The 24790-nt window shown below is 36.4% G+C and overlaps 2 protein-coding genes across 5 annotated transcripts in view; one reads left to right on the top strand and one right to left on the bottom strand.

Annotated features, from left to right (window-relative positions):
- Nucleotides 1-10861, top strand: part of LOC140331503 (solute carrier family 22 member 13-like) — a 13618-nt gene extending 2757 nt beyond the window's left edge. The window contains exons 3-10 of the mRNA XM_072412568.1: nt 1860-2014; nt 3541-3709; nt 4869-4989; nt 6018-6112; nt 7518-7732; nt 8469-8577; nt 9306-9515; nt 9774-10861. Of these exons, the coding sequence (XP_072268669.1) occupies nt 1860-2014; nt 3541-3709; nt 4869-4989; nt 6018-6112; nt 7518-7732; nt 8469-8577; nt 9306-9515; nt 9774-9855 (1156 nt within the window). The 3' untranslated portion in view covers nt 9856-10861. The remainder of the gene's footprint in view (nt 1-1859; nt 2015-3540; nt 3710-4868; nt 4990-6017; nt 6113-7517; nt 7733-8468; nt 8578-9305; nt 9516-9773) is intronic.
- The window catches only part of XIRP1 (xin actin binding repeat containing 1), a 20056-nt gene continuing 6127 nt past the window's right edge, over nt 10862-24790 (bottom strand). Inside the window, exons 1-4 of one of the 4 annotated variants that reach the window (XM_072412564.1) lie at nt 24294-24423; nt 20585-20764; nt 19750-19787; nt 10862-19117 (exon numbers count right to left, since the gene is read on the bottom strand). In XM_072412564.1, the coding sequence (XP_072268665.1) occupies nt 12155-19117 (6963 nt within the window). In that variant the 5' untranslated portion in view covers nt 19750-19787; nt 20585-20764; nt 24294-24423 and the 3' untranslated portion in view covers nt 10862-12154. Of the gene's footprint in view, nt 19118-19749; nt 19788-20584; nt 20765-24293; nt 24424-24790 lie in introns of those variants that run through there. The other 3 variants (XM_072412566.1, XM_072412563.1, XM_072412565.1) reach the window with 3 other exon arrangements.

Genomic DNA, 24790 nt, shown 5'->3' on the forward strand with positions numbered 1-24790 from the left:
GGATAGCCAGTGTAAAGAAAAACACCTAAATATTGGGAAGGGTTTTGTGCATCAAGTCAAGTCAATCAAATCAAAAAACAGCATCTCATCTGAGCCACAAACTAAACTTAGATCTGTTCCTGGCTAACCTAGTGGCCCCCTATTGTTCCTTTATAGAAAAACAAAAAACAGGCAGCACATTTATCTTGGATAAAGAGAGGGTGAAAAAAAAAAGTGGCTCTTTAAGGAAGTATTTTTATAAAATTGATTAAAATCTTTTATTTATATTCAATAAAAAATGTATTAACATAGACACATATATGGTTTTAGTACTCTGACATTATGAATCTAAATACATAACATTGGGTTGGTTCTAATGTACACCAACCCCATTAAAGTGGGGTCAATACAGATAATTTTCCTACTAACAGTCTTTCCCGATGCGTTTCACCCTCGTGGGCTTCCTTAGGGGAATACAGACCCTACACGTTTTACAAACCCATATGAAGTAGTATATAGAAGTAACAATCCACATAGTAATAATCAGTTACACAACCTAGTACATTTATCTTAACAGTACCCCGTCTGCAGTCTTTTCACACAGCAGCAGATTCCCGCAACATGGAGAACACAAGAGAGCCCTTAGTATTGGGGGCTCAGAGAACATCAATCTTTTCAGATATAGAAAGGCCACTGGACAGAAGTCTAATTAATGAGGTCTAACAGGCAATATGTGGACCTTGGATTTGAGGCTTTTTTATACTCACAACTCACAGAACTAAGACCATAAAATATTAGGGCTGTAAAGAAAAAAGTTTGTTTTCTCCTTATCTGACCATGAAATTCTCTATGCTGTCAGTCAGTGGTTTTTTATATATATACCAGAGTTTCTCAACCAGGGTTCAGTGGAATGCCTGCAATGTAGAAGGCATTCTTCCCAATGACGACCACCGAATACTTTAGCACACAAAGAATGGCACCAGGGAAGGGGGGTGGGGCTAGAAATGATAGATGATCAGGGAACCACTTAGGCAGATAGGGCCAGGGTAAAAGAACAAAAACCTGTTAAGACTAGGGGCTAGAAGGGAGCCCAGATACAAGACAAAGGATTATACAAGGAGGACACAGATCAGAGAGAATAGTCTAAAGCTGCGTACACACGTCAAATTTTTCTCGCCCGATAATCGGCATCGGCCAGATATCAGGCGAGAATCTGGCGTGTGTACAGCCCAGGTCGTTCATCATCTGTGGATCCGTCCTGGCGGATCCACGGACGATGAACGATGATGGATCCTAATGCAAGGGAAGGGGGAGAGCGCGCAGCAGGGTGCCGCTCCGTCGCTCTCCCCCTCCCCTCTCCATAGAGCAGAACGGTGCTGTATGTACAGCACTCGTTCATGCATCGTGTAGTCCTTTGTTGTTGGAAAGGATCGTGAAAGATCCTTTCCAACGTCAAGAATTGCACGTGTGTACGCAGCTTAAGGGTGTAAGAGAGATCCTTCAAGAATTTAGTTTAAGTTGGAGGTTTTTATGCACTTCCACTTTTCATTCCATAGGAAACTGGTTCAGTTCATAATCAACAAATACAACAATAAGGATCTTTTTTAGCCATTAGATATTTCATTTCAAGTTTTTTTTTAAGTATGGATCCTCATCTTGTTGTTTTAGCTTTGTCAAATAAGCCTCTTGTGTCATATGTATGCATTTCTTCTTCCAGGAAATAGGAGAAAAATACATATTTATTTAAAAATCAGACATATGACACCTTTTGGTTCATCATATTTAGAAAATGTATTTTAATGTTAAGAATATGATCATATACTGAGTTACATAAACATGTGTATACAATAACTGCACATTTTTTGTCTATTCTCTTTAAGGATTGGTAGACGTCCTGTTATATTAATCTCAATGTTAATGATGTTTGCCTTTGGTGTCGGAGCAGGATTTGTTCCAAATTTTTATGTCTATATGGTTCTGCGTTGTATTATAGGAATTGGAATGGCTGGTGTTTTTCTGAACAATCTTACATTAGGTAATATATGCTTAGATTTTCTTTTCTGAAAATGTAATAATTAATAATTTTTTTTAAATGATTTTGTATGTTTTACCATTACCATTATTAATAGGTAATTTCTATTATCACCAAATATACATATTCCTAATACACTGAAATCTGTCTAACAAAATTCTCAAATAGGACTCTAGGCAAATATGTTATCCCTATGGGAAACAGACATGTACACTTACCTTCTCTGTATGTAAATTATATTTCTGGAAGAATTCATCAGTCTAATTGTATTTTGTAATAGTTGGGATTGATAAAACAAACCCTTATTGAAAGAAAAGCTCATTCTAAGGCAATTATATATTTATCAAACATACCGCAGATCATTACCTGCTATTATTCTGTAGATGTATACCTTGTCAATGCCTTTCCTCAAACATACTGTTATGTGGTATGGTTGACTGCTATAATGACATTTGCAGGTTTGGTGTTTAAAAAAAAAAAGGCTGCATCTCCTGCAACCTTCTGAGCCTCTCAGCAAAGATAAACATATTCTAGCAAAGGATGTTTATGATGTGACCTCAAGTTCTTACAGACCTGTGGGAAAACGTATGAGCCATTCAAATAAGTAGTTATTGGGATTATGCCGAGTAACCCAGCAAACGTGGAATGGATCTGGTACAACATCAAAAACATTTGCCATCTAATAGCAAATGAATTTAGGAAATCCATGACTAGGGTACAGCATAAGAAGTCCTTCCTGCTGTAACCAATTAATCGAACCCCCCAATAACCACTTACCCCACAAAGGACTATTACAACATTTTTGGAAGAAAAATTGGCCACAGCAGCCCCCTTTATTAACAACATATTCTTTTACATAACAATCTTTATATTAATAACATTTTTAGGTATAAACCGGAGCCATTCTTCCTGCAGGTCCAAATTCTGTTCATTCAGACTTGTGGTCTAAGCAGTGTGAGCAGAGTCAGAGCTCTCTTTTCTCAGCAACACTTATGTAATACAGCTTGGTCCAGAACCTGCCTAATCCTGCTAATTGGGGAATGTAGGAGCACCAGCACACTATAGAGATTATCTCTCTGCCCATACAGCCTAAGAGCATGTTTAGACCGCACTGTCCACAGCGGCAGTGCCACTGCTGAGCAAACAGATGCCAGAAAGTTAAAGAGATATTAAGGTACTTGTACAAGCTGTACAATACATTGTTTTTTTATAAAGACCAGTAGTTTACAAAGTCTGCTGCTAGTAACTAAACTTTGCTTTTTTCCATCTCAGAATATTTTTTTTTAGGTCTGGAGCCATTTTGGCTGTCTGTTATGCTTATGGAAATGCACAAAAAAACTTTTATTTTTTTTTTATCAATTTCTATGGCAATTCTATATATCTGACACCACCGTAAAAAGCCAATAATGCTGATTGTTACATTTTTTTGTTCAATTTACTTTTTCCTTTGTTGTTTATATGTATTCCATACAGTAACATACATACATCTATGTGTTCTCATTACTCACTATTGCTTTTTTTTTGTTTAGTTGCAGAGTGGGTAGGAACATCACAACGTGCATTTGCCACTATAACTGCACATGTTTGTTTTGCAGTAGGGCTAATGGCTTTGGCTGGGGTAGCATATGTCATTCGAAACTGGAGATTGTTACAGATTGCTTGTTCTGCACCCACAGGCCTACTCTTTTGGTTTATATGGTAGGTATATTGATTTTTTAAAGTTGGTACCATGTTTTTGAGGTTTTGAATAGATTTTCTAGATGAACATACACTGGTTAAAATGGCCCTGGAGGCCGTGTTGCAGTGGGTGCAGTGTTATGATCTTTAGTTTTTCCTTCAATGGATGTTTTCTTCTCTGATTGCAAGGGTATTGTCAAAGATATTATTGCAGGCTCAAGCTCAAATTTCAAAAGAGTGGTTCGGAGGGGCATGAGACATCATTTCAGACATGGATTGGCCACCACAGAGTTTAGACCCTAACCCCATTGGGAATCTGGAGGTGTGCTGGAGAAGATGCACAGTGGTCTGAGTTTCCCATCATCAGTACAGGATCTATGGGAAAATGTGTGAAATTATGGACAAAAATAATGCTGTTACATTGCATAAGCTTATCAAAACTGTACAGAGAATGCCTGCCATAACCAAAGCTTAAGGCGGCCCAACTAAATATTAGGATGTGCGACTTTTATTTTGACTAGGCAGTGTCTATTTCAAGAGCTTTTTCGTTATGTAGTACACATCCGCCATTCCTAAAAATCAGAATACTCCCATATCTCCTATTTTTTATTTAGATTTTATATTTCAAAATATTATTAATATTAGCTAAGTATACAAAAGAATACAGTGGTATAAAAGTACAAAAACCATAATACAAAAAAAAAAAAGAAAGGGTACAAGGCACACAACCAGAAGACAGCATCCCTCTTTTTATTTAGATTAAGGACAGCACTGCTCCCACAAGAGCTAATATCTTAATTTACCCTACTACTTTAATTGAGATATACACGGATAGAAACCAGCTAATCTACCAGTTAATTTACCCTTTAAAAGGTAATAGGGTAAACTCAAAATAGGAAAAACAATTTCAAACATTGTGGAAAGTTGCAGAGTGGCAAAGAGTGAAGCTACGTATGCAAGTCCAATGGTTCCAAGTGCAATTGTTGCAATGGTTCCAAGTCCAATGGTTGCAAAAACAAAATAGGCCATTGGCACGAGACATTACAATAAGTACAATGAGACATACAAAAATTGGATTAAGGCACTAGGAATCCTTACCTTGGGATCTTTAATAAATTAGGTGTGAATATTTTTGCAGCACTACCATATTTGCTTCTAACATGGAAGTTTTTTTTGACAGGCTTCTTCCAGAATCACCTAGATGGCTTTTAGCTAAGGGCAAAGTAAAAAATGCTAAAAAACTCCTCCAAAAAGCAGCAGTTATGAATAAATGCCTTCTATCTGAGGAATTAATTAAACAGGTAAGTTTCATTTTGGTTACATTGCTTATTTGTAGTGTAAATTTGCCTTGATCAGGTTTTTAATGACAATCACTATTACACTGAAGGGACCAGGAACCAAACATACAACATAATTTAAAAAAAACTTTTATAGTGAAAATATGTATTTCACCTGCTCTGATACATATGGTCATGAAATAAAACCACAACTTAAACGCCATCACTTTATTGTTAGATGCATGCATGCACATGGGAGTCACTTTGTGGCAGCACAAAATCGTCAAAGGAATATACAATGAGCTGTGCATGCTCGGCCCAGTGTTCAATTAAAAAAAAAGTATGGAATTTCTTAGCATGCCTTTGATGCTGGGATATATTTAATCCTTTGTTCATACAAGGAAGTTATGTCATCCCTGGCAATCAAGATGGCAAAAGCCCAAACCCCAAATACTGGTTGAATATCTCAGCTGCCTGAATGGTAGGGGGGAACGATTTTCTAAATAATCATGGCAAGTCCACTAAGTACTAGCAGTTAAGTTTGGTTCTGCTTTGAGTTCCATTTAAATCCAAAATTTCCAAAATGAATGCACAGTTGCCAGCATACCTGTCAAGATATGTTATATTATAATATGCCCAAACATTACATTATTTAATATAGGCAAAATAAAACATAATGAAACAAGTTTTATTACCAAACTTTTAAGTCTGCACCCCTCCCCCCACTTTCCCAAAATGTTATACTCATCTGCCTGTGCTCCCGGTATTTACAGAATATTTGAGGGTTTGGCTAGGAAGTTGGTATTTTTTTGGCCATCAAAATTTGAATTTTCCATTAATGTATAATACTGGAGAGTGCTGAGAATTGTAATATGAATGTAAATTACACAAAAATATAGATATTTGTAAGGGAATGAGGAGTTGCAAGGGAATGAGGAGCATGGACACTCGCCACATAAAGTAGCAAGAATAAAGTGTTAAATCAGGACACTGCTGGGGAGGTATAAAATAGTCAATTCCCAAAACAGTTCTTTTTCTCTTCTCATTTGAAGTTACAAGAAGAAAAACAGACTAAATCTGGAAAAATGATAGATCTATTTAGGATCCCAAATCTGAGAAAAGTATCTCTGATTATGTGTTTGATATGGTAAGTCTTGCAGGTGACAATAGGTAATAAACAGAAATAAAATGAAAGCTGAACTGAATGTTCTTTGTTGTTAACAAATGTGTTTTGTACAAGTTTTTTTAAATGATTCAGTAGGTCAGATGTTTTTATCTCTGACGTAGTATACTTATGTAATGTGTTTGCACTTGTGCCAATTTTATCCGTTTTTTAGATTCTGAAGGGATTGCAGAAATGAAGGCCATGATTTAGCTCACAGATCAGTGATAAACTGCTGAGGAGATTACAAGACACATCTATCTAGTTACATTCCAAGGCCAGTTGAATTGATACTATAATTTTGCTAAAAATGTTCCCTTAGATTTTTACTGCTGTATATAAAACAATGTGGGTGATTTCCACTCTCTATAAACAGTAAAATGCCATAACAAGAAATGAGGAACATTAATGCCAATAGGACAGGAAGACACAATCAACAAAAAGAATGTTATTTCTTCCCTAATGTACTGTAAAAGTGTTTTTGTTGTTCTTGTTCCCATTTGAGGGATGTCCCACCACTTCTTTTACCTCTGTTACCAGGACACATAGTAGGGCAAATGTTCCAAATGTGGACAGAGTATCTTTAATCATTACAAACGCAACTGCAGTAAGGCTACGTACACACTCGCAATGGTTCTCGTCCGATAATCGGCTCAGGGCCGATATCGGATGAGAATCTTGCGTGTGCACAGCGCCCATTGTCCATCGTCCAAACGACCGTCCTGGCGGATCCACAGACAATGGACGATGAAGGATCAGAATGGAAGTGAAGGGGGAGAGCGCACAGCAGGGTGCTGCTGCGTCTATCTCCCCTCCCTTCCCCATAGAGCAGAACGGTGCTGTATGTACAGCACTCGTTCATGCATTGTGCAGTCCTTAGTCTTTAGAAAGGATTGTGAAAGATCCTTTCCAACGACAAATATTGCACAAGTGTATGCAGCCCTAAAGTTTTTTCACCTTCTTGGTCTTCATGCAGTCCTTCCCAGCATACCAACACTTTCCTGTGAGCCCAGCCGGTTTTTATATTCTCCCCTCCTAGGTCTATAGGACTGCAGGTTATGTAGAGACTTGGAATCTTCGAGGGAATAGCAGGTGGGGAAAAGGTTATTGCCCAGAGTTATGCTTAATGGTATAAGCATAGGAAGTAAAACTACAGTAAAATTTCATATTTTAACATGACAGCCTTTAGAAGAAGATTGCAATGGTGATCTATTTAATTCTCTCCAGGCACGTTGTATTTAAATAAAAAAACATGATCTTTGGATCCACTCATTATTTCTTTTTTTTCCCTATGCACATACAGATGGCCTAAACAAAACATATGAATGTAAATTAAGTAACCTTACATTTGTGGGAAAAATCCCACTATTATTTTTAAATTTGCTTTCAGGTTTGTTAACAGCCTGGTCTATTATGGCCTAAGTCTCAGTGTTGGGAGTTTTGGGTTTGACATATATCTTACCCAACTCATATTTGGAGCAGTAGAGGTTCCAGCTCGGATTGGATCCATGTTCCTGGTGGAGTATATTGGAAGAAAACGAAGCCAGTCAGCCTGTCTCTTGCTTGGAGGAGTAGTCTGCCTGATTGTTTCTGCAATACCAAAAGGTTAGACCAATATTTGTGTAACACCTTTATTTGGATTGGGAAAGACCGTCTGTCCAAACCTATTCTTAATATTTAATACCAGCAAAAACAATTTCCACAACCATTATATTACCCAATTTTTTTATATAAGTATTATAGGGTCTTCCCTTTTTTGAAGTGCATTTGACTTCTAGCAACTTGATGTTCCCATTTAACATATTTTCTGCATGTTGTATCTAAAACCCATTGTTAAGCCCACACATAGCACACAGCTCCTGAGAATGTAGTGGGGAAGAAGTTCCACCATTATTTTCATGTGGGTTTTTTTTACCCACTGTTTTTTTTTTCTTTCTTTTGTTTCTCTTGTTGATAATTTATGTATTATTGTTTTCAATTGCAATAAAGAGCAAATTGACAGTACTCTAATGCTCATTCCCATGGAAGTGGCCCCCGGGGGTCCCTAACATGCAAACTCAATTTAGGGACCCTGGTCTTGAAATAGCCTCCCTTAATGTGAAAATATCCCTGAATGTTATTAGGATTTTATGCTTGTGACCCTGTATCGAGCAACTTGTTATATTTATTAAGGCAATAAAATAGTTGTGTAATAGTTGTACTATGGCAAAACGGTGTACTTTTTTAAGTCTTTAAAGAATGCTTAAGACTCAAGTGTAGTAAAGTTACTAAATATCAGGAATATGTTGATTAGGTTTGTATTATCATTTTTAATAATTCATGTATTATTCTCCCTTCTCAGAGTTTTCCATTGTAATAACAGTGCTTGCTGTAATTGGAAAATTTGCAACAGCATCTTCCTATTCTATTTGTTATATATATGCTGCTGAGATATTCCCCACTGTTATCCGGTAAGCAAATTCTTTCACGTCTGCATGATGGGCAGGGTTTGTGCCTAGTATCACAGTAAATTAGACTCTTAAGCTTTGAACACATGCTCGATATTGGTACCCTAGAAGAACAGTAATTATCATCTCATGCAAAAATCTAGCATGTGCAGAGTGGTCCCCCAGCGTCATTTACCAATCCAACCTGGGATAACTGCTGTTATTTCCTTTGGTGGAGGATGCAGCGGGGTGCGGGGTAATCACTTTAAAAATGCTGCATGATTCCATTGGAAATCCTGGTAGTTTTCTGTTTTCGCTGACAACTCTGCTTTTACTGCACAGAAGAGCATGGGGTGCACTGAAATTCAGCGGAGTATTTCGTAGTTCAGTAGTTGCCAAGGCTGACAATAATGCTTCAAATTTTATTGCAGAACTGGATTTCAGCTAGCTCAGCTGGTATTTCCGTACTTGCTGCATTTTTAAAATAATAAAACATTTGGCCAAAAAAAGATTGTAACACAAACTTAGCAAATGATTTGTCAGACTTCTGCAGAGAGATCACTGCATCAACACAGAAAGAAAGTGCCCACTTTGCAGCATTGTATGAGTCATTTCTGCTGAGGTTGTGGCTGATTTATACAGAAAACCAACTGCAAGACTTTGCACACGTTTTGTATTATAAATGTAGAATGTATTTAGCAATTGTAAATTGGAAGTTCATTTGGACTTTAAATTGTGTGCTTTTACTGCAGACAAAACGGAGTGGGTCTCTGCTCTATGACATCCCGTGTAGCTGGAATAATTGCTCCACTTATAAATCTCTTGGACCAGTATCACCCAGCTATTCCAATGGCTGTTTATGGCAGTGGTCCCATCATTGGTGGCATACTCTGTTTCTTCCTACCAGAGACACGGAATAGAGACCTGCAGGATCATACACATGAAGTCAATGGGGCTCCAAGGTACAGATATTTAATAAAAAAATCAAGGATTATTTTTACATTATTTAGAAATCTGTGTATTTAAATAAAAAGATTAGTGTGTTGTGGAGATCTGAAATCTTTGTTTCTGTGTATAGTTACTAGGGCTGCCCTTTTAGCATTTGTTGTACAAAAGAAAATGCACTTTTCTACTTTGAACAATTTGAGTTGTACTGATTGTGTTATTGGGTAGATTGCTTACTGCAGTCACCAGTAAAGCTATGTTTTGTTTTTCTTAAGTGAGCAGAACAGAGGACAACACTCAATCAATGGATTTCTTGAACCGGGCACAGAGCAGGAACAGAAGAGTACACGTTTCTAATCTGCACCAAGATGAAATGTTTTATAAGGAAACCAAGGTTTTATTTATGCCTATGTATCTGTGTACCCTTTTTTCTGATGCTCTTTTGCAGATCTGTTATCATGTGTGGTCATGTGCTGTTATTCCCAACCTAAGTCTAATTACCATGTGTTAACAAATCAACAAATGAACAAAAACTTTTTGGGTGATCAAATGGTAATGCTCTGTATAGATCTGAACAAGCACCACAACAAAAATATGGAAAACCTGTTTGAAAATGCATGGGTGTGACTTGTACATTAGGTATATTCACCTATCCTGATGTAAGTATCAGCAGCAAATAAAATTAAAACAAAAATTAGAATGTGTTCTCACCTCTAAATACTCCTCCATACCTGAAACAATATCCTTCCTAACTCTGAAATGTTCTTTGGTCATGGAAATTGTTTTAACCGATTGTCAAAAAAGTATATTGTTCAAGGACTTGTCACATTAGTTGGCATAGAGTTGGCACAAAAAATTATATATAAATTATTTTGTCTTCTTACATTTGAATACCAAGCAGATATAAAAGGCACACATTTGTGCAGCTCAGTGTTTTTCAATGCATTGGTAAAAGGTTTTTTTTGTATGCAGGGGCTCTATTTAAAAACAGAGAATTCCTGCATGGGAATTTTCCAGGTCCATATGTTTCAATGGCAGTAAGTGATTCCCACCCGGACTGTTTGGGGGAATTCTCTGTTTTATAAATAGAGCCATAAGTTTGGTGTCAGTGTCACATTAAAGGTAACAGTGTGATCTGTATCTTTAAAGTTAGTATGGATGCTGGAAGAAAACTATAGTTAGTTTCAGCCAACAATCAGATCAAAGCATTCTGTTTTTATCTCCACTTTAAAATAACTAATACCGTTAGGTTACTATGACCTAAACCTCTATTCTATTCCAATTATCTGCTTTATAAAAGGTAATTCAAACAACTATGTACTGGAGGCAGGACTACTAATAGAATAAAATAGAAAAAAACATATTTAATGCAAATACGTTTGTTTATTATGCAACAGTAAAAACAAAGAGATTGTCACAGACAGTAGTGCATGAGAGATACAAAACAATTTCTAAGAAAAGTAAATATACAAAGGTACATTATTTTTCTAAAAATGTAACATTTTGAGGCAAAAAAATCTATAAAAACATCACTTTGGCATGATAAATAATAAATTAATCTGGAATTTTAAATACTCTAAAATAATTGTATGTTAGGAAAAGCATAAAATATATAATAATAGAAAGAATAAGTGAAAAATTAGGACCATGGTATTAAATTACAGATGTTCATTTTGGTTTTAAGTATGAATCATACAATACTGGGCAAGTTTGACAAGTATGTGTGTGTGTGTGGGGAGTTGTATTTCACATCATCTAGTAAAAAAATGTTGTTGTGGGGGTTTGGATAAGTTTGTCATGGGGTTTAGGTAAATTTATAGGACAAATAAGACAAATGTGTTGTCTAAATTAAGACATTCTTTTGGTATTTTCAAGGCCAATGTATGAGGTTTAAAGAACATTTACCTGGCACTTTAAAAATGCTCACTTAAGCACTATCCCTACAATAATTACTTTTTAAACTTTTTAATTGACCTACTAGGGTAAAAAGTGATGGTCTTTTTGCCCTAACGAACCAGCTTTCAACCCTTTTAGTTTTTAGCAGGGTGGATAATAAATATTACCATTGCACTGGTTTTCTCCAAGTTTTTCCTTAAATAACAACCACTTTCAGGTAAAAAATTCATTTCTTTACATACTCAATTTTTGAAAAAATATCTAATTTTTTTATTAAACCTTTTTAATGCATGTACCTACATGATACCATATTTCTGAAAAAAACACATTTACCAGTAATAGTAGCTGGAGAAAGCAGAAATAAAAAGCTGGAAATCCATTACTGACCTAATTTTTGCAGATTACTTGTCCTGGCCTATAATATGCAGGCCTTTGTTTTGTACATAGTTCTACAGATGACAAAATATTTCCTTTTGAAGCATTTGACATATAAAATTTGTTTTGTGACCCAGAGTGTAACATGCATTAAAGAAACTGACAAAAATTAATTTAAAGTTGTAAATCTTTGGAATCAGAATTTGGACATTCATATTAATTTTATTAATAAAGTGTTTGGATTTAAATCACAACCAGAATCCTATTACCAGGAGTCTTCAGTCAACATTTACCAAGTATGACAATTCATTGCAGTTTTATATAACATGACTAGAGCAGTCTGGGATAAAAATAGGATGTGTTCTTTGGTTCTGCAATAAAATTATTATTTTTTCGCTGGTTTTGAATTGGCAAAAGTAACAAACACAACACCTGTGTCATTTCCTTTGCTGTTGGAATCTTCTGCTGATGGCATTACATGTCTTCTTAGGAGAGGCGAGGCAGTCACCTCGTACCGAGGAGTAGCTGATACAACTTCATACGTCGAAGAACTCTGAGTGTCTGATTGTTTAGTTACTGTTGTAGATGTCTTAGACCTTATAATATTGTTACCATATTGATCAGATTCTTCATATTTTTCTGTCACAATTGTTGTTCCTATTACTTTAGGTCCAGTTTTCAATTCTAGTACACTTTTTTGGCGTTGAGAGCCAGGACTTGAAGGTGTGTTAATGTTCATTTTGTTATTTGGCTCATAAACTGGTGAAATACCAAGTAGGATAGCTGGGGAACATTGACCATTATTACTTAAAGTACCCCACTGGACGAAGGGGTCTGTGCCATCTTGACAATTTTTGTTTGAACTCGGTGTTGAAGAAGAACAATTTCCATTTTGTTGCGTTGACTTTCTGGCTGTAGACTCTATGCTAATAAAAGACGGGGATGTGGGAGACAGACGATTTGGAACAGCATTCAACTCCAGCTCTGTTTTCTTATTTTCTGTTACTTCTTGATTGTACACATATGTTTGTCCAAATGATTGGGTTGTCCTTTCTGGTTTTGACTTACTAGAAACGATGCTAATTTTTCTAATATTGTTGGATGTATTTGATGAAGTTTGAAGAGATTCTCGAAAAAGACTTGAAAGACTTGTAATGTCAGACTCTGATTTTAAATTTGAAACAGAATATAGAGCCTTTCTAACTGTTTCCTCAATATCTAGAAGTCTTGCTAATGTTTGTTCTTTTAAATTTTTGATTTCAACACTTGCTTTTTCAAGATCCTCAAAAGCAAGTTCCACTGATGAGACACTTTCTGTATCATCCTTTAGCATTTCAAAGCTTTCTTCTTTGCGCACCTTCTGTTGTTTTAAAGGTGAGGTTGCACTTTCTTTACCGCTTGCATTCCAATCAGGACCAGTATCAAATAAACCCCTCACGGACTTCACATCCACATTACTGGTCCCTTCTTCAAATTCGTCCACTTTTTTCAAAATCATCTCAAGTTCATCTTGCTTTCTTAAGTTTTCAAAAATGTCTGTTGCTGCTTTGATATTGTCCTTCATAATTTCATCCATATGGATAGATAATCGTTTTCGCTTTTCATCTTCTGTTTCTCTTCTTTTCTTTACTCTCATTACGACTCCTTTGGAATCACTGTGGTTACAACTATCTTTTGACTCTGTGATTTTTGTCTTTTCTAGTGGTTTATTTTCCACTGGTTGGTGGATTGTGGATTTTTCTTCTGAAATAGGTTCTAACTGCCCTGGCTGTGCTGTACAAGATATTACATCGCTGAATGATGTAGTATTCTGAGTTTCTGCCATCAATGTACATTCATCTTTATAGGTTTGGTTTTTGGTGTGTCTTTTATTGTATGTCAAATTTGTATTGTGAGGAAACATTTCTTTATCGGATACCTCATTTTCCTTTATCCCAAGATCAGTACATTTAGATGGACCATCAGTGTGCGCATGGGTCTGTTCAGACTCATTGCCTGGATATGGTAAAATTGTGGAACAACAGTGATCAGTTCGGGTAGTTGGTGGTGGGGATGAAGCTGGTGTTGAAGTCATGGGAGCCTTAGTTCTGTGACGAGGAGGAGGACATTTAACAGGTGGAAGATGTTTTGGCTTTGGTGGTGGCACTGGCTTTTTTCTTTGTGTTGACTGGCATGTATTTATATTATTCACATCCTTGTCAGGTGTATTTTCACTTGCCTTTTGGTTATTACGTCCAGGACACTTCGATATAGGATCGTTCATCTTTTCAGGGTCATCTTTCGTTGCATCAGCATTACTTGTGTTGAGGGGTTGGCACATCTCTTGTCCAGTTACAGCAGCTGAAGAAGGAGGAGAGTCATTGTCAGATGGTTCTACTGCCTTAATGAAAGATTCATTTTTAACCTGCTGATCATTTTCATTTTTTTTACTTGTGGCATAAGACTGACCTGCATTTCTGTATATCATAGCAGCCTTAAAGTCACCCTTCGATACATTTACATTAGATTTTTGGAGGGACTGAAGGGCAGATGTTAAATTACCTCTTACAACGTCTTCCTTTTCTATTACTTTTTGCTCTGTTGAGGCATTCTGCAATGCTCTGATTGCTGCCTTTACATCTCCTCTGACAATTTCTTGGTCTCTTTCCTCTTGTTCTAATTGTGTTTTATATTCATCAGCAATAAAGGGATTTAAATATTGTTTTGCTTGTATGGGTGACTCAGCATTATCTGCAATAATATTATTTCCTTCTGCAGAAACCCCCCTACTCCCCTGTGCAGTCTCCTTCTCCTCCTCTTGAGAAACACTGACCTTTTTAGTGGAGGTTGTGGATTTCTGAAGACTTGCATAAGATGTCCGTGTTTCTTGAGCTTTAGTTGTGACGCTTATGGTATGCTTTGCAGATGAACATTCCTGATGCAATGTTGCTTGAACAGGTTGCACAGTATTCTCCAGGATATCCGGTTTTTTAAGCTGAACTTCTTGGTTGTTTTTTTGGATCTTGCACTGAACTTGTTGTTGAATGTTTTTGGCTTCTGCTGTGACTTGACGCAAATCTGACAATGCAGCCTGAAGATCACTGTTATCTTTGCAAGTCTCTTTCACTGTATTGGATGTTAGACCCCCAACACAACTCCCTTTAAGTGACGTAGACTGGTTCACATTTTCAGTGGTGTGTTTGCTGGTTGCAGATTTCTGCACTGTAGAACTGGCTTGCTTTGAATTATTCAGAGTGATTTCTTGTTTGTTTACTTTGCACCCAATGGGAGCCTTTTGATTGTCAGTAGCTTTAGCAATATCTGCTGTATTGCATGTTTTCACCTGTTGCTGAGGTTGTACAGGAAAGAATACGGGTGTGGATGAAATATACACACATTCTGGTTCTCTGGTGATTTGATTATCTTTTTGTATTGTTGAACCATGTTCCTTAATTGGGTTTATTTGTTTATTATTAGAGTCTCCCTGAGATAGTGTAAGTGCATCAATCTCTGACTCAGCTTGCAAACTTTTTAGGTACCCCAGATCACCTTTTTCAATGCAACTTGTGTATAACTGAACATTTCCTTTTTCATTTTGCTCTCGTGTCACTGAGAGTTTTGCTCTGCTGTCCTGACTACAAGCAATGAGAGAGCCGATAGTGGATTTTACATCCCCTTTGGCAATGACCTCACCGGCTTCATTAAATTTACAATGTGATGAAACAGAGTAAATGATTATTTTCACAGAGCCCCTCTCTGATTCTTCCATTATAATGCCAGTTTTGTAAGAGACATCTTCATTGAGCAGTATTTTAAGGGCTTTAGCTACATCATCACTTACAGACTCTTTGGCTTCTTCTTTTGACTGAACTGTGTTTAACAGATTTAACTTGGTCGTGTGTAAATGTCTGGAATCGCTTTCTTCAACTAGGAGCCCATGGGGTTCAACATCAGCTCTGTGCAGTAACTGTAAAAGTATCCTTTGAAGGTTACCACCAACAGTTTCTTCTTTTTGGATATCAACTTTAGTTTGTTCTGATAACTGGTATTTTATCATTTTCACATTCCCACCATGGGTGTTTTCTATAGCAATTCCTTTATTCTGAATGATTTTGCAGGAGAAGAAAGCATTAAGGGTATCTTTTATGTTTATTTCACTTTGCTCAATACTAGTTGAGTGTTTCAAGTCAATTTTGTCAAGAGGTGTGCTTTCAAATAGCCATGTGGTACTTTTTACATTAGCTTTTGGAATATCTTCTGTGGTCTGAGATGTTGCTAGATTTTCCATATCTTTCAGGCTATCCAGTGGTTGAGACTCAAATAACCAAGTGCATCTCTTAACATCACCTTTTTGGCTATCTTCTCTGTGCACTTTAATTATTCCCTGGTGTTCTTGATCCTCCCCTTTCAGGCTATCAATGGGTTGGTTTTCAAAGAGCCAAGTAGAAGTTCTAACATTCCCTTTCTGAACATCACTAACACTAACCAGTCGGACAAACTTCTTCTGGCTTACTTGCTCTGTTTCAAAAAGCTGTTTATTTAACTGAACATCACCTTTTTGAATGTCATCAACTGTTCTTGCAACAGGCTTTGAAATATCAGTTATGGTATCAAGTGGTTCCGTTTCAAATCTCCACCGTGCAGCCCTAACACTGCCCTTATCAATATCTTCTTGAGTAACAGCTCTGATGACAAATACTTCCTCATCTTTATTGATCCTGTCAAGAGGTTTGGTTTCAAACAGCCATTTTGCACCTCTCACATCTCCTTTTTGGATCTCTTCTTTTTTCACTGATGTCACTTCATGGTATTCACCATCTTTGTCCTGTATAGCATACAATGGCTTGGTTTCAAAAAGCATGGTACAGGATTTAACATCTCCTTTGGTGAGAGTTTCTTGAACTTTGCTAATCTCCTTTTCATCAATTTCTTGTTGGATCTGATCTAAAGAATAAGTTTCAAATATGAATTTTTTCCCTCCAACATCACCACCTTGGATCTCTTTCTCAGAGGGCAATTCTTGAAATCCATTTTTGTTGTTTTTCATAGAATCCATTGGGCAATTTTCAAAAAGCCAGGTGAATTTGTTTACAGAGCCGATTTGTATATTTTCTTCTGTGGGAAAATCTGTTTTTAATGAAGGAACATGTTCATTTGGCATTGATTCAAAAATCTCCTTTACTCTAGATACTTCACCTGATTGAATTTCAACACGACTTGCATATCTCATAATTTTTGGGAGCTCCGTAGAAGAGGTATTATTGTCTAAATGTTCAGTTTCAAACAAATGTTTGGTTGTTTTGACATTGACCCCTTCTTTATCACATTGAGAAGCACTGCTTACTTTTATGTAACGTTCTTCTGGGTCTTTGATGGAATCTAATGGTTGAGTTTCAAACATCCAAGTGCAGGACTTAACATCACCCTGAACTAAAGCTTCCTTCTGTGGTTTCTCTGACTTATCATATAACATATCCACAGGTTGGGTTTCAAAAAGCCATCTGCATTTCTTCACATCCCCTTTCTGTAAGACCTCTTTCTGGCTTTCACCTTGTGCATCTTTTGAAAAGACATCAACAGGCTGAGTTTCAAAGAGCCACCTGGCTGTTCCTACATCTCCAGACACAATCTCTTGCTTAGTGATACCTTTAATTATGTCAACTTTTTGGGTGCCATCATTAAATTGATCCAATGGTTTTGTTTCAAACATCCATTTGTAATTTTTAACATCACTGCTTACAATTTGCTCCCGACTGACAGATGTGACTTCATGATAATTGCCCAAACTGTCTTCAATAGCATAAAGTGGTGTGTTTTCAAACAGTGCCTGAGTTGCCTTCACGTTTCCTACTTTTACATCTTCCTGGTTAGAGCCTTCAATATTCTTAGTAGATTGAATGCTATCAAGGGGAATTGTTTCAAATAGATTTTTAAATGACTTTACTTCCCCTTTAACAATATCTTTGGTATCTGCATCGATCTGCTCACTAGTTTCTTCTTTCTTAGAAATTTTGTCCAGTGAACATGTTTCAAAAACATGTTTTCTTTGTTTCACATCTCCTTTTTCTTCACTTAACAATTCAACCTTTTTTAGCTGGCCAACTTCCAAGCTTCCTTTGAGTGTCTCCATTGGTTGTGTTTCAAATAGCCATAGTGTGGACTTCACATCACCAGCAACTATTTCTTCTCTGCTTTTACTGTCAGCGTTGCCATTTATGGAGTCTAGATTTTGCTTCTCAAAAACATTGCATTGCTTTGAGACATCCCCTCCTTGGATTATGTCTACAGATGCATGAAATACTCCATCATCTATGTGCTCTTTTATTGTATCCAAAGGTTGAGTTTCAAATACCCACTTTGTTGCATTCACTCCACCCTTCACCATCTCCGCCAATGAAATCCCTCTGATAATTTGTACTTTAGAGGTATCCTTGCGAATAGTATCCAAGGGTTGGGTTTCAAACAGCCATCTTGCTGTGTTCACATTGTTCGTCTGTGTTTCCTCTCTACAAATAGATTTAATTTCATGAATATTCCCTGTTTTGTCTCTGATTGCACAGAGAGGCTCAGTCTGGAACAGTTTAATGGTTTTGTTTACATCTCCCTTCACCTCTTGTATTTCAGATTTGAGCTGAAGGATACTTTGTTCATCTACAGAGTTGCAACGGCCTACTTCATCAAGAGATTGTGTTTCAAAAAGCATTTTGGTACCCTTTACATCACCCTTTTCAACTGCATCTTTTAAAACAGCCTCTTGAACTTCAGTCTCTTCTAGATAAATTTTGTTTAAGGAGTCAAGTGGCTGTGTTTCAAACAGCCACAGAGCCGTCTTCACATCACCCTTTCTTTGATCCTCTCCAAGTATGGCAGAAGAGGACCTATCATTATCTACACATGTCTGACCTTGAAACATTTGAGATGTATTTCTGACATTTCCACCAAGTACAGTCTCTTCTTCAGTCAATTTCCGACTACGCTGATGTTCTCCGATAGTGTCCAGCTTCCAGTTTTCAAAGATCCAGCGCATAGATTGCACCTCTCCAGGTAACACTGCATCCAGATTGACTGAAGCTGGTTGGTTAGGCTCATCTGTGCTTAATAATTCATTAATGTCTTGATTCACAGCATGCTCTAAGTTTTTCCTCAACTCTGGGTGCATATGACGATAAAGTCTTTTGAGTTCATTGACTTGCCGCTGTTCGTAGAACTTTGAAAAGGACTCTTTTGGTGGTGGTGGAGGTGGAGGCAGGCAGCTTTGATCCTGTGCACCGGTTACTATTACTGAATGGTGTGCTGATTCAGGGGGAGGTGGAAAAGGTAGATCAGCATCAGGCTTCTTTTCTTTAGATAACTTCATGTTGTCTGCCATCTAAAGTAAGAAAACACATTTTAACATGTCTACCCTGTTTTCTTAATGTAATTATTGCTCAGTAAAATGGTTAGGACTAGCTCATATACAAAACTACATTGTATATTCACATGTATTTCATTAGAATGTTTTCATTTTATTAAACAAAAAAACTTTCCAAGAGCAATTAAATGATTTTTACACTTTATTACCAAAGAAATTAAAGTGATATAGATTTTAACTGCTACCTAGACAGCTAGTATCTGTAGCACCCATACCCATATTAGGACACACAGATATACTGTGCACATTAGCATCTCTTGCCTATGAATGGCCAAAAGTAACTGTAACTGTATATATATTTACATGATTATTATGGTGGGCTAACTTATTGGACAACAGGATATGTGAGAGGCAGGAAGGGGCAGACATGCTTAATCACCACCAACAAATTCTAAAACCTTTCCTGTACGCGTTTACACCTCTAGGAGCCTAAATTTCAAACCTTTTAGCAGACTTTCTTTTTTCCAAACTTTTTTCCAAACTTAGAAATGAGAATTAGAAGTTCATTGGTTGAATTTTCAATGGCACCCCCCCCCCCCCCACAGAACTATTTTATTAAGATATCTAAATATTTGTGAGATTTATCATACCTTTCCAAGATTCTAATCAGAAATGTTGTCTTCTGAATCTGAAAGAAAACATATAAAAAAACTCATAACATATCATAACATAAAAAAAAATGGAAATATTTGCCAAACAGGCACATCCTTCTGTAACTTCAACTATAAACAACTGTTGTAAGAACATAGCGGTCATACAAACCAACATGACAGAGCATTGTATTATGTATCATAGTTCTGAATTTAGAATTAGTAATGATTTCCAAAAGCTTAGGTAAAGTGATAATGTGTTCAATTCCTATCCAATTGGAAACATGAAACCTTACGTACAATAATATTTCTAAATTTTTGGAGTGACTGTCCATTAACTTTACTTTTCTTAACACTTTGGTGATCAAACTGTTCAATGAAACTTAATAATAATAATTTTCACTGTAAACCCCACAGAACAGAATTTAGAGTGAAGCAGCAATCTCTTTACCTGAATCCCCATTTGGATTGCCTATATAATAGGCAGGTATGCATTACGAATATAATAGCATGTCCTAGAGAAACAGGTTTATGTAAATTAATAAATAGCAATCTTGATTCTACAAAATGACACAGTATTAACTAGATGAATAACCTTTTTTAAATTGACAGAAATAAAACAAAGAGTTTTTTTTATTAAAAAAACAACAACTGTAAAGGGTAATAAGTAATTTTTGAATGCATTAACTCATAGGAAAAAATACCTTTCCTCTCCCTTGTTCCTAAAAAAGTAATTAAAATCCGATACTCTAAAATCTATGGATTCCTACACTTTTAGATGTCCTTACAGCTCTTTCCATTGTCTCCCAAAATAAGTCTAAATTTGCATACTTACTGATTTTCTATTGGACACACGATTCAGATGTCAAAAAGTGTCACGAAAGTCCTCACAAACAACTGTTCATAGAAACAAAAAAATGTGATAATTCCCTCACGGAGGGGATAGGTCTGCTTTTCTTTACTGAAAGCTTCTGTGATGCTCTTTTTCTGGTGGGCCTGTTATGAATTTTGTCATCTGCAAAAGTGACATTAGGATTCCTTGTTAGAACAGTTCAAAAACTGTGTCTCATTACAAATCATTCTTCAATAAGTGGTACACTGCTACATAGCTAAGCTGTTCATACATGTTGGATACTTTTGTGTTATATCAGTCACACTGTGTTTAGTACTCAATAAACTCGTCAGAGCATTGAGTGATGAATAAAGTGCATCATTTTATATGTCATCCCAGCTCTAATACAGGCAGATGGTAATTATTGATGGGTTCTGGGAGAAATACCAAACAAAATCATGCTCAGTTGTCTTAACTGTTCATTCATAATGTTCATGGGAACTGTTAGTCCCATTAGATTTGCGCTCTCCTGCTGTGCTCTGGTGCACACCAGGACTGCCAATTGCAGTACAATTGTTATTTGTACTCATGGGATCCTATTTATAGAGGGATTAGCAGGAGATCTTCAAGTACCCCAGCCCACTAATGAACTTACCCACTTATTCCTCCTTAAAGACATGTCCCTACCTGACCATCAGTTGAAGTGATTTGAGAGAGGAGGGAGGAGCAGAAATAACCTAGCTGACGATTATATCGCTTTTGACAAAAAACAGCCCTGGGCCAAAGAATCTTCAATTTAGACATTTCCAGTAGCATTGGATGCTGCTCTCTGGTTTTTTATGCTGCCTCATACATCACTACTATATTAAACATTAACATACATAAAGACATTAACATACTGTATGACTGAGGTAGGGACATCAGATTGTGAGCCCTATGAGGGACAGCTGGTGACGTGACTATGGACTTTGTAAAGTGCTGTGTAATATGTCAGCTCTATATATAAGTACTGTGTAACAATATTATTAATAGCAAGGAAGGCGCCAGCATGTGCAACCACAGATTGTAGTATTGAAATCCTTTGCAATACCATGAGGATTGGAGTAATGGGCAGCACAGCATTGATCACAAACAATCTTTTTTAGGTGCCACCGTTAATACTTTTTAACTTGGCAATAGTCCCTTTTAGTTTGGCTTTAGTTGCATTATTTAGGGATGAATGATTTCTCCAAACTTACAGATGTGAGAAGTTTGTTTCTTGCACCTTGCCTTCACTTTCTCAAAGCAGGAAGATAGGTTGGTTAAGGAAAGGGTAAAGTAACAGTTTACCATGCTTTTAGGTTTTTTTTTTTGGAAAAAACCCTGCAGTTGAGTTGCTGGGTCGGCTCATTGGCTGTGGTCTTTATGAGAGTTTTCACTCTCACTCTGCCTGTTAGAATTTTAAGTTATTTTTTTAAAAAAATCTTATGATGGAAAATAAAACAGAAGGAGCTAGATTATGCCAAGGTGAATGGGAACACTAAAAACCCCTAAATGGATCACAAATTATGATAAGGTTGTCATTAATAGTGTTTTTGGACTCATGTAGCTAAGCTCTAATTCAGACTAAGCAAAAACTAAATATTACCTTTGCATTGACTTTGGAATTTACAGTCAGCTTATGATTTGTTCAAAACTGACCTAGTTTTTTGTCAGCTTTATACATCTAGTATCAGTCCATTAGAAAAACAGAAAAACTAGTAGTCCATTAGAAAAACAGCAAATTCTGAAGTTGAAAAGCTGAACTTTTTGGGGGCAAATATATTTAGTTATGTGTCCTTAAACTGTATAGTAAGTTGCTTTTTTTTCGTTTTGGAGAGTGTAGAAAAGGTTTGCAACAAATGTCAAATTTTATTGCCGTATGTGGTCCTTCCTTGGAAATTGCCCCTTTTTTTTTGTCCTGGTGACCATCATCACCAAGACGGAACATTTAGAACAAAAGATTTCCTCTTACTTTTTGTTTTATCCTGGTAACATGAAGTAAAGGAAATGTCCCCAATGGAATGCACAAAGCAAAAAGTAAAACTCATTGGTTATAACCCTTTTCAAAAATTAAGAAAAAAGTGGGACGCACTATGAAGATTTCCCTGCAGTTAATGTTTGGTACATTTCAGGTGGGAATGGGCACCCTGTCAGTACGCCTATGCAAATCTACAGTGAAATCTGAGTCTTTAGTTCTCCGTAAAAGCATTAAAGCAATAATTCATGTGTTAAACCAGCAACAATGTCCATCTGTGTTTCTTTATCATCCAGTCTGTTTATTTTAGACCATACAGCATGTCATACATACATTTCCTCAGTTTCTTATCACTTTTCACAAGATAAGGTTACCAAAAATAATCATCATGTGTTCCTAAAACATGCCAACTATGCGTTTCACTGGCCTGGATCCCACAAGAAGCTCCTGACTGGAGAAAAACAGATTTACCTCAAATCTGTGCTCAGTTGGTTAGCAGTGGAGGTAACACCTGCTCTTTCACTGCTGCTGTGAAATATAGAACTCCAAAAATAGATGATGGCATTATAAGACCATACCATCCTGACAGGCACAGCTACAAAGATAGAGGTATTATAGAAACATGCTCCATCTGTCATGCATAGGGGAGTGCATTCAACATATCCATTACTTTTTTCAGCTCTTATAATACAGTTTGGATAATGCTGACCAGGGCCAGAGCTCTTCTCATTATCTACATTATAAGGCATTTTTATGCTTGAACTGAAAAGTGGGTTCCAACACAAGAAGATAGAGAACAACAAATTTCATCCAGTACTGCCTGCTATATGGCATGATAGATATCAAGTTTTATAGTTCTACAAAAGCTATCTTTTTAAGGTTCCCTATGTTGTAAGCTCTCTTTAGTACTGCCAATCCAACATGCATAAGTAATATCCAGGACTGTCATTGTGTAATTAAATAAGTACTGCAAACCACAGATGAAACCCCCTTTAACAGGTCCACCTCTGAAATTAATCAACAAATCCAATTAAACAAACCATTATTACAAACCTACAGTCTGTTTTGTATTTTGTATAAATCCATTTTTGCAGTAAACGAATTAAAACTATATAAACATCCAAAAAAATCAGAATCAATATAACTGTTGTAGATTCTTACTGGCTAAGTAATAAAACAACTGTAAACAATCAACTTTGCTATTTTTAGTAGCACATATTTTCATTTTCTTTTCAATCAAGTACAATATAGACCTTTAAATCATAAAATAATCCAGCCAACCGTCAAATTTCTTATATATCCAATGGATGTTAGGAAATGTCCAATATTAAAAAAATTAACTCATCATATCAAAATGCATTTAAATAAAGAAGCAATACTTAAATTAGTTAAAATATTTTCTGTACTTTAAAGAAATCTGAATATAAAATGTATTTACTAAACGCATAGAAACCATTTTAATAACAGCAATGCTAAAAACACACACAATGAGCATATTGGGAGTTGTAGTATTGAAGCAACTGAGGGTATACATATTAAATATGCTATAGTAAAACAAATATCTCCAAGTTGCCATAAATAATCCTATGTAACAAGTACTGTTATTTATATTCTGAAAATGAAATCAGTATTACATTAATAATAAAAAAAAAAGAATGTGTGTTGTTCTATAAAGCTCACAAGGGTTAAGTAGTTGTGCAGAACATAAAAACCCACCTGTTTGCATCCATCATGGTCCTATGTTTTTGTAGAGTGAGCAGGAACACCAACAGTGATGCCCTGCCTGTGTCTATAATCCAAACTGCACACTCAGCATAACCCATGCAGACTGGGCACCCAGAATTAGTGTCTGCAGTCCCCTCTGTAATCCCCATTCCAGAGACTGGACACAATGCAGCCCTGCCAGCTTCATGTAGTTATTATTCTGCCTGCCCGCACTTCATATTGCTCATGTCAGTCCAATGAATTCTGTTAGCACAATAGACCCATCCTTAGTCCCTTCTATTTATCTATCTATCTATCTATCTATCTATCTATCTATCTATCTATCTATCTATCTATCTATCATCTCTATTTATCTGCTTTTTTTTGTATGTACACATTTGAATTCAAGGCAAGTGATGTGATGTGTTCAAATTAAATTTATTGCAGGTTTTAAAGGTGACATCTCTACTCCTAGTTCATGACTACTTAAACTGTTCTGGACTTTGCTT

Source organism: Pyxicephalus adspersus, chromosome 5 (assembly GCF_032062135.1).
Source record: "Pyxicephalus adspersus chromosome 5, UCB_Pads_2.0, whole genome shotgun sequence".
In the NCBI taxonomy this organism is placed as follows: domain Eukaryota; kingdom Metazoa; phylum Chordata; class Amphibia; order Anura; family Pyxicephalidae; genus Pyxicephalus; species Pyxicephalus adspersus.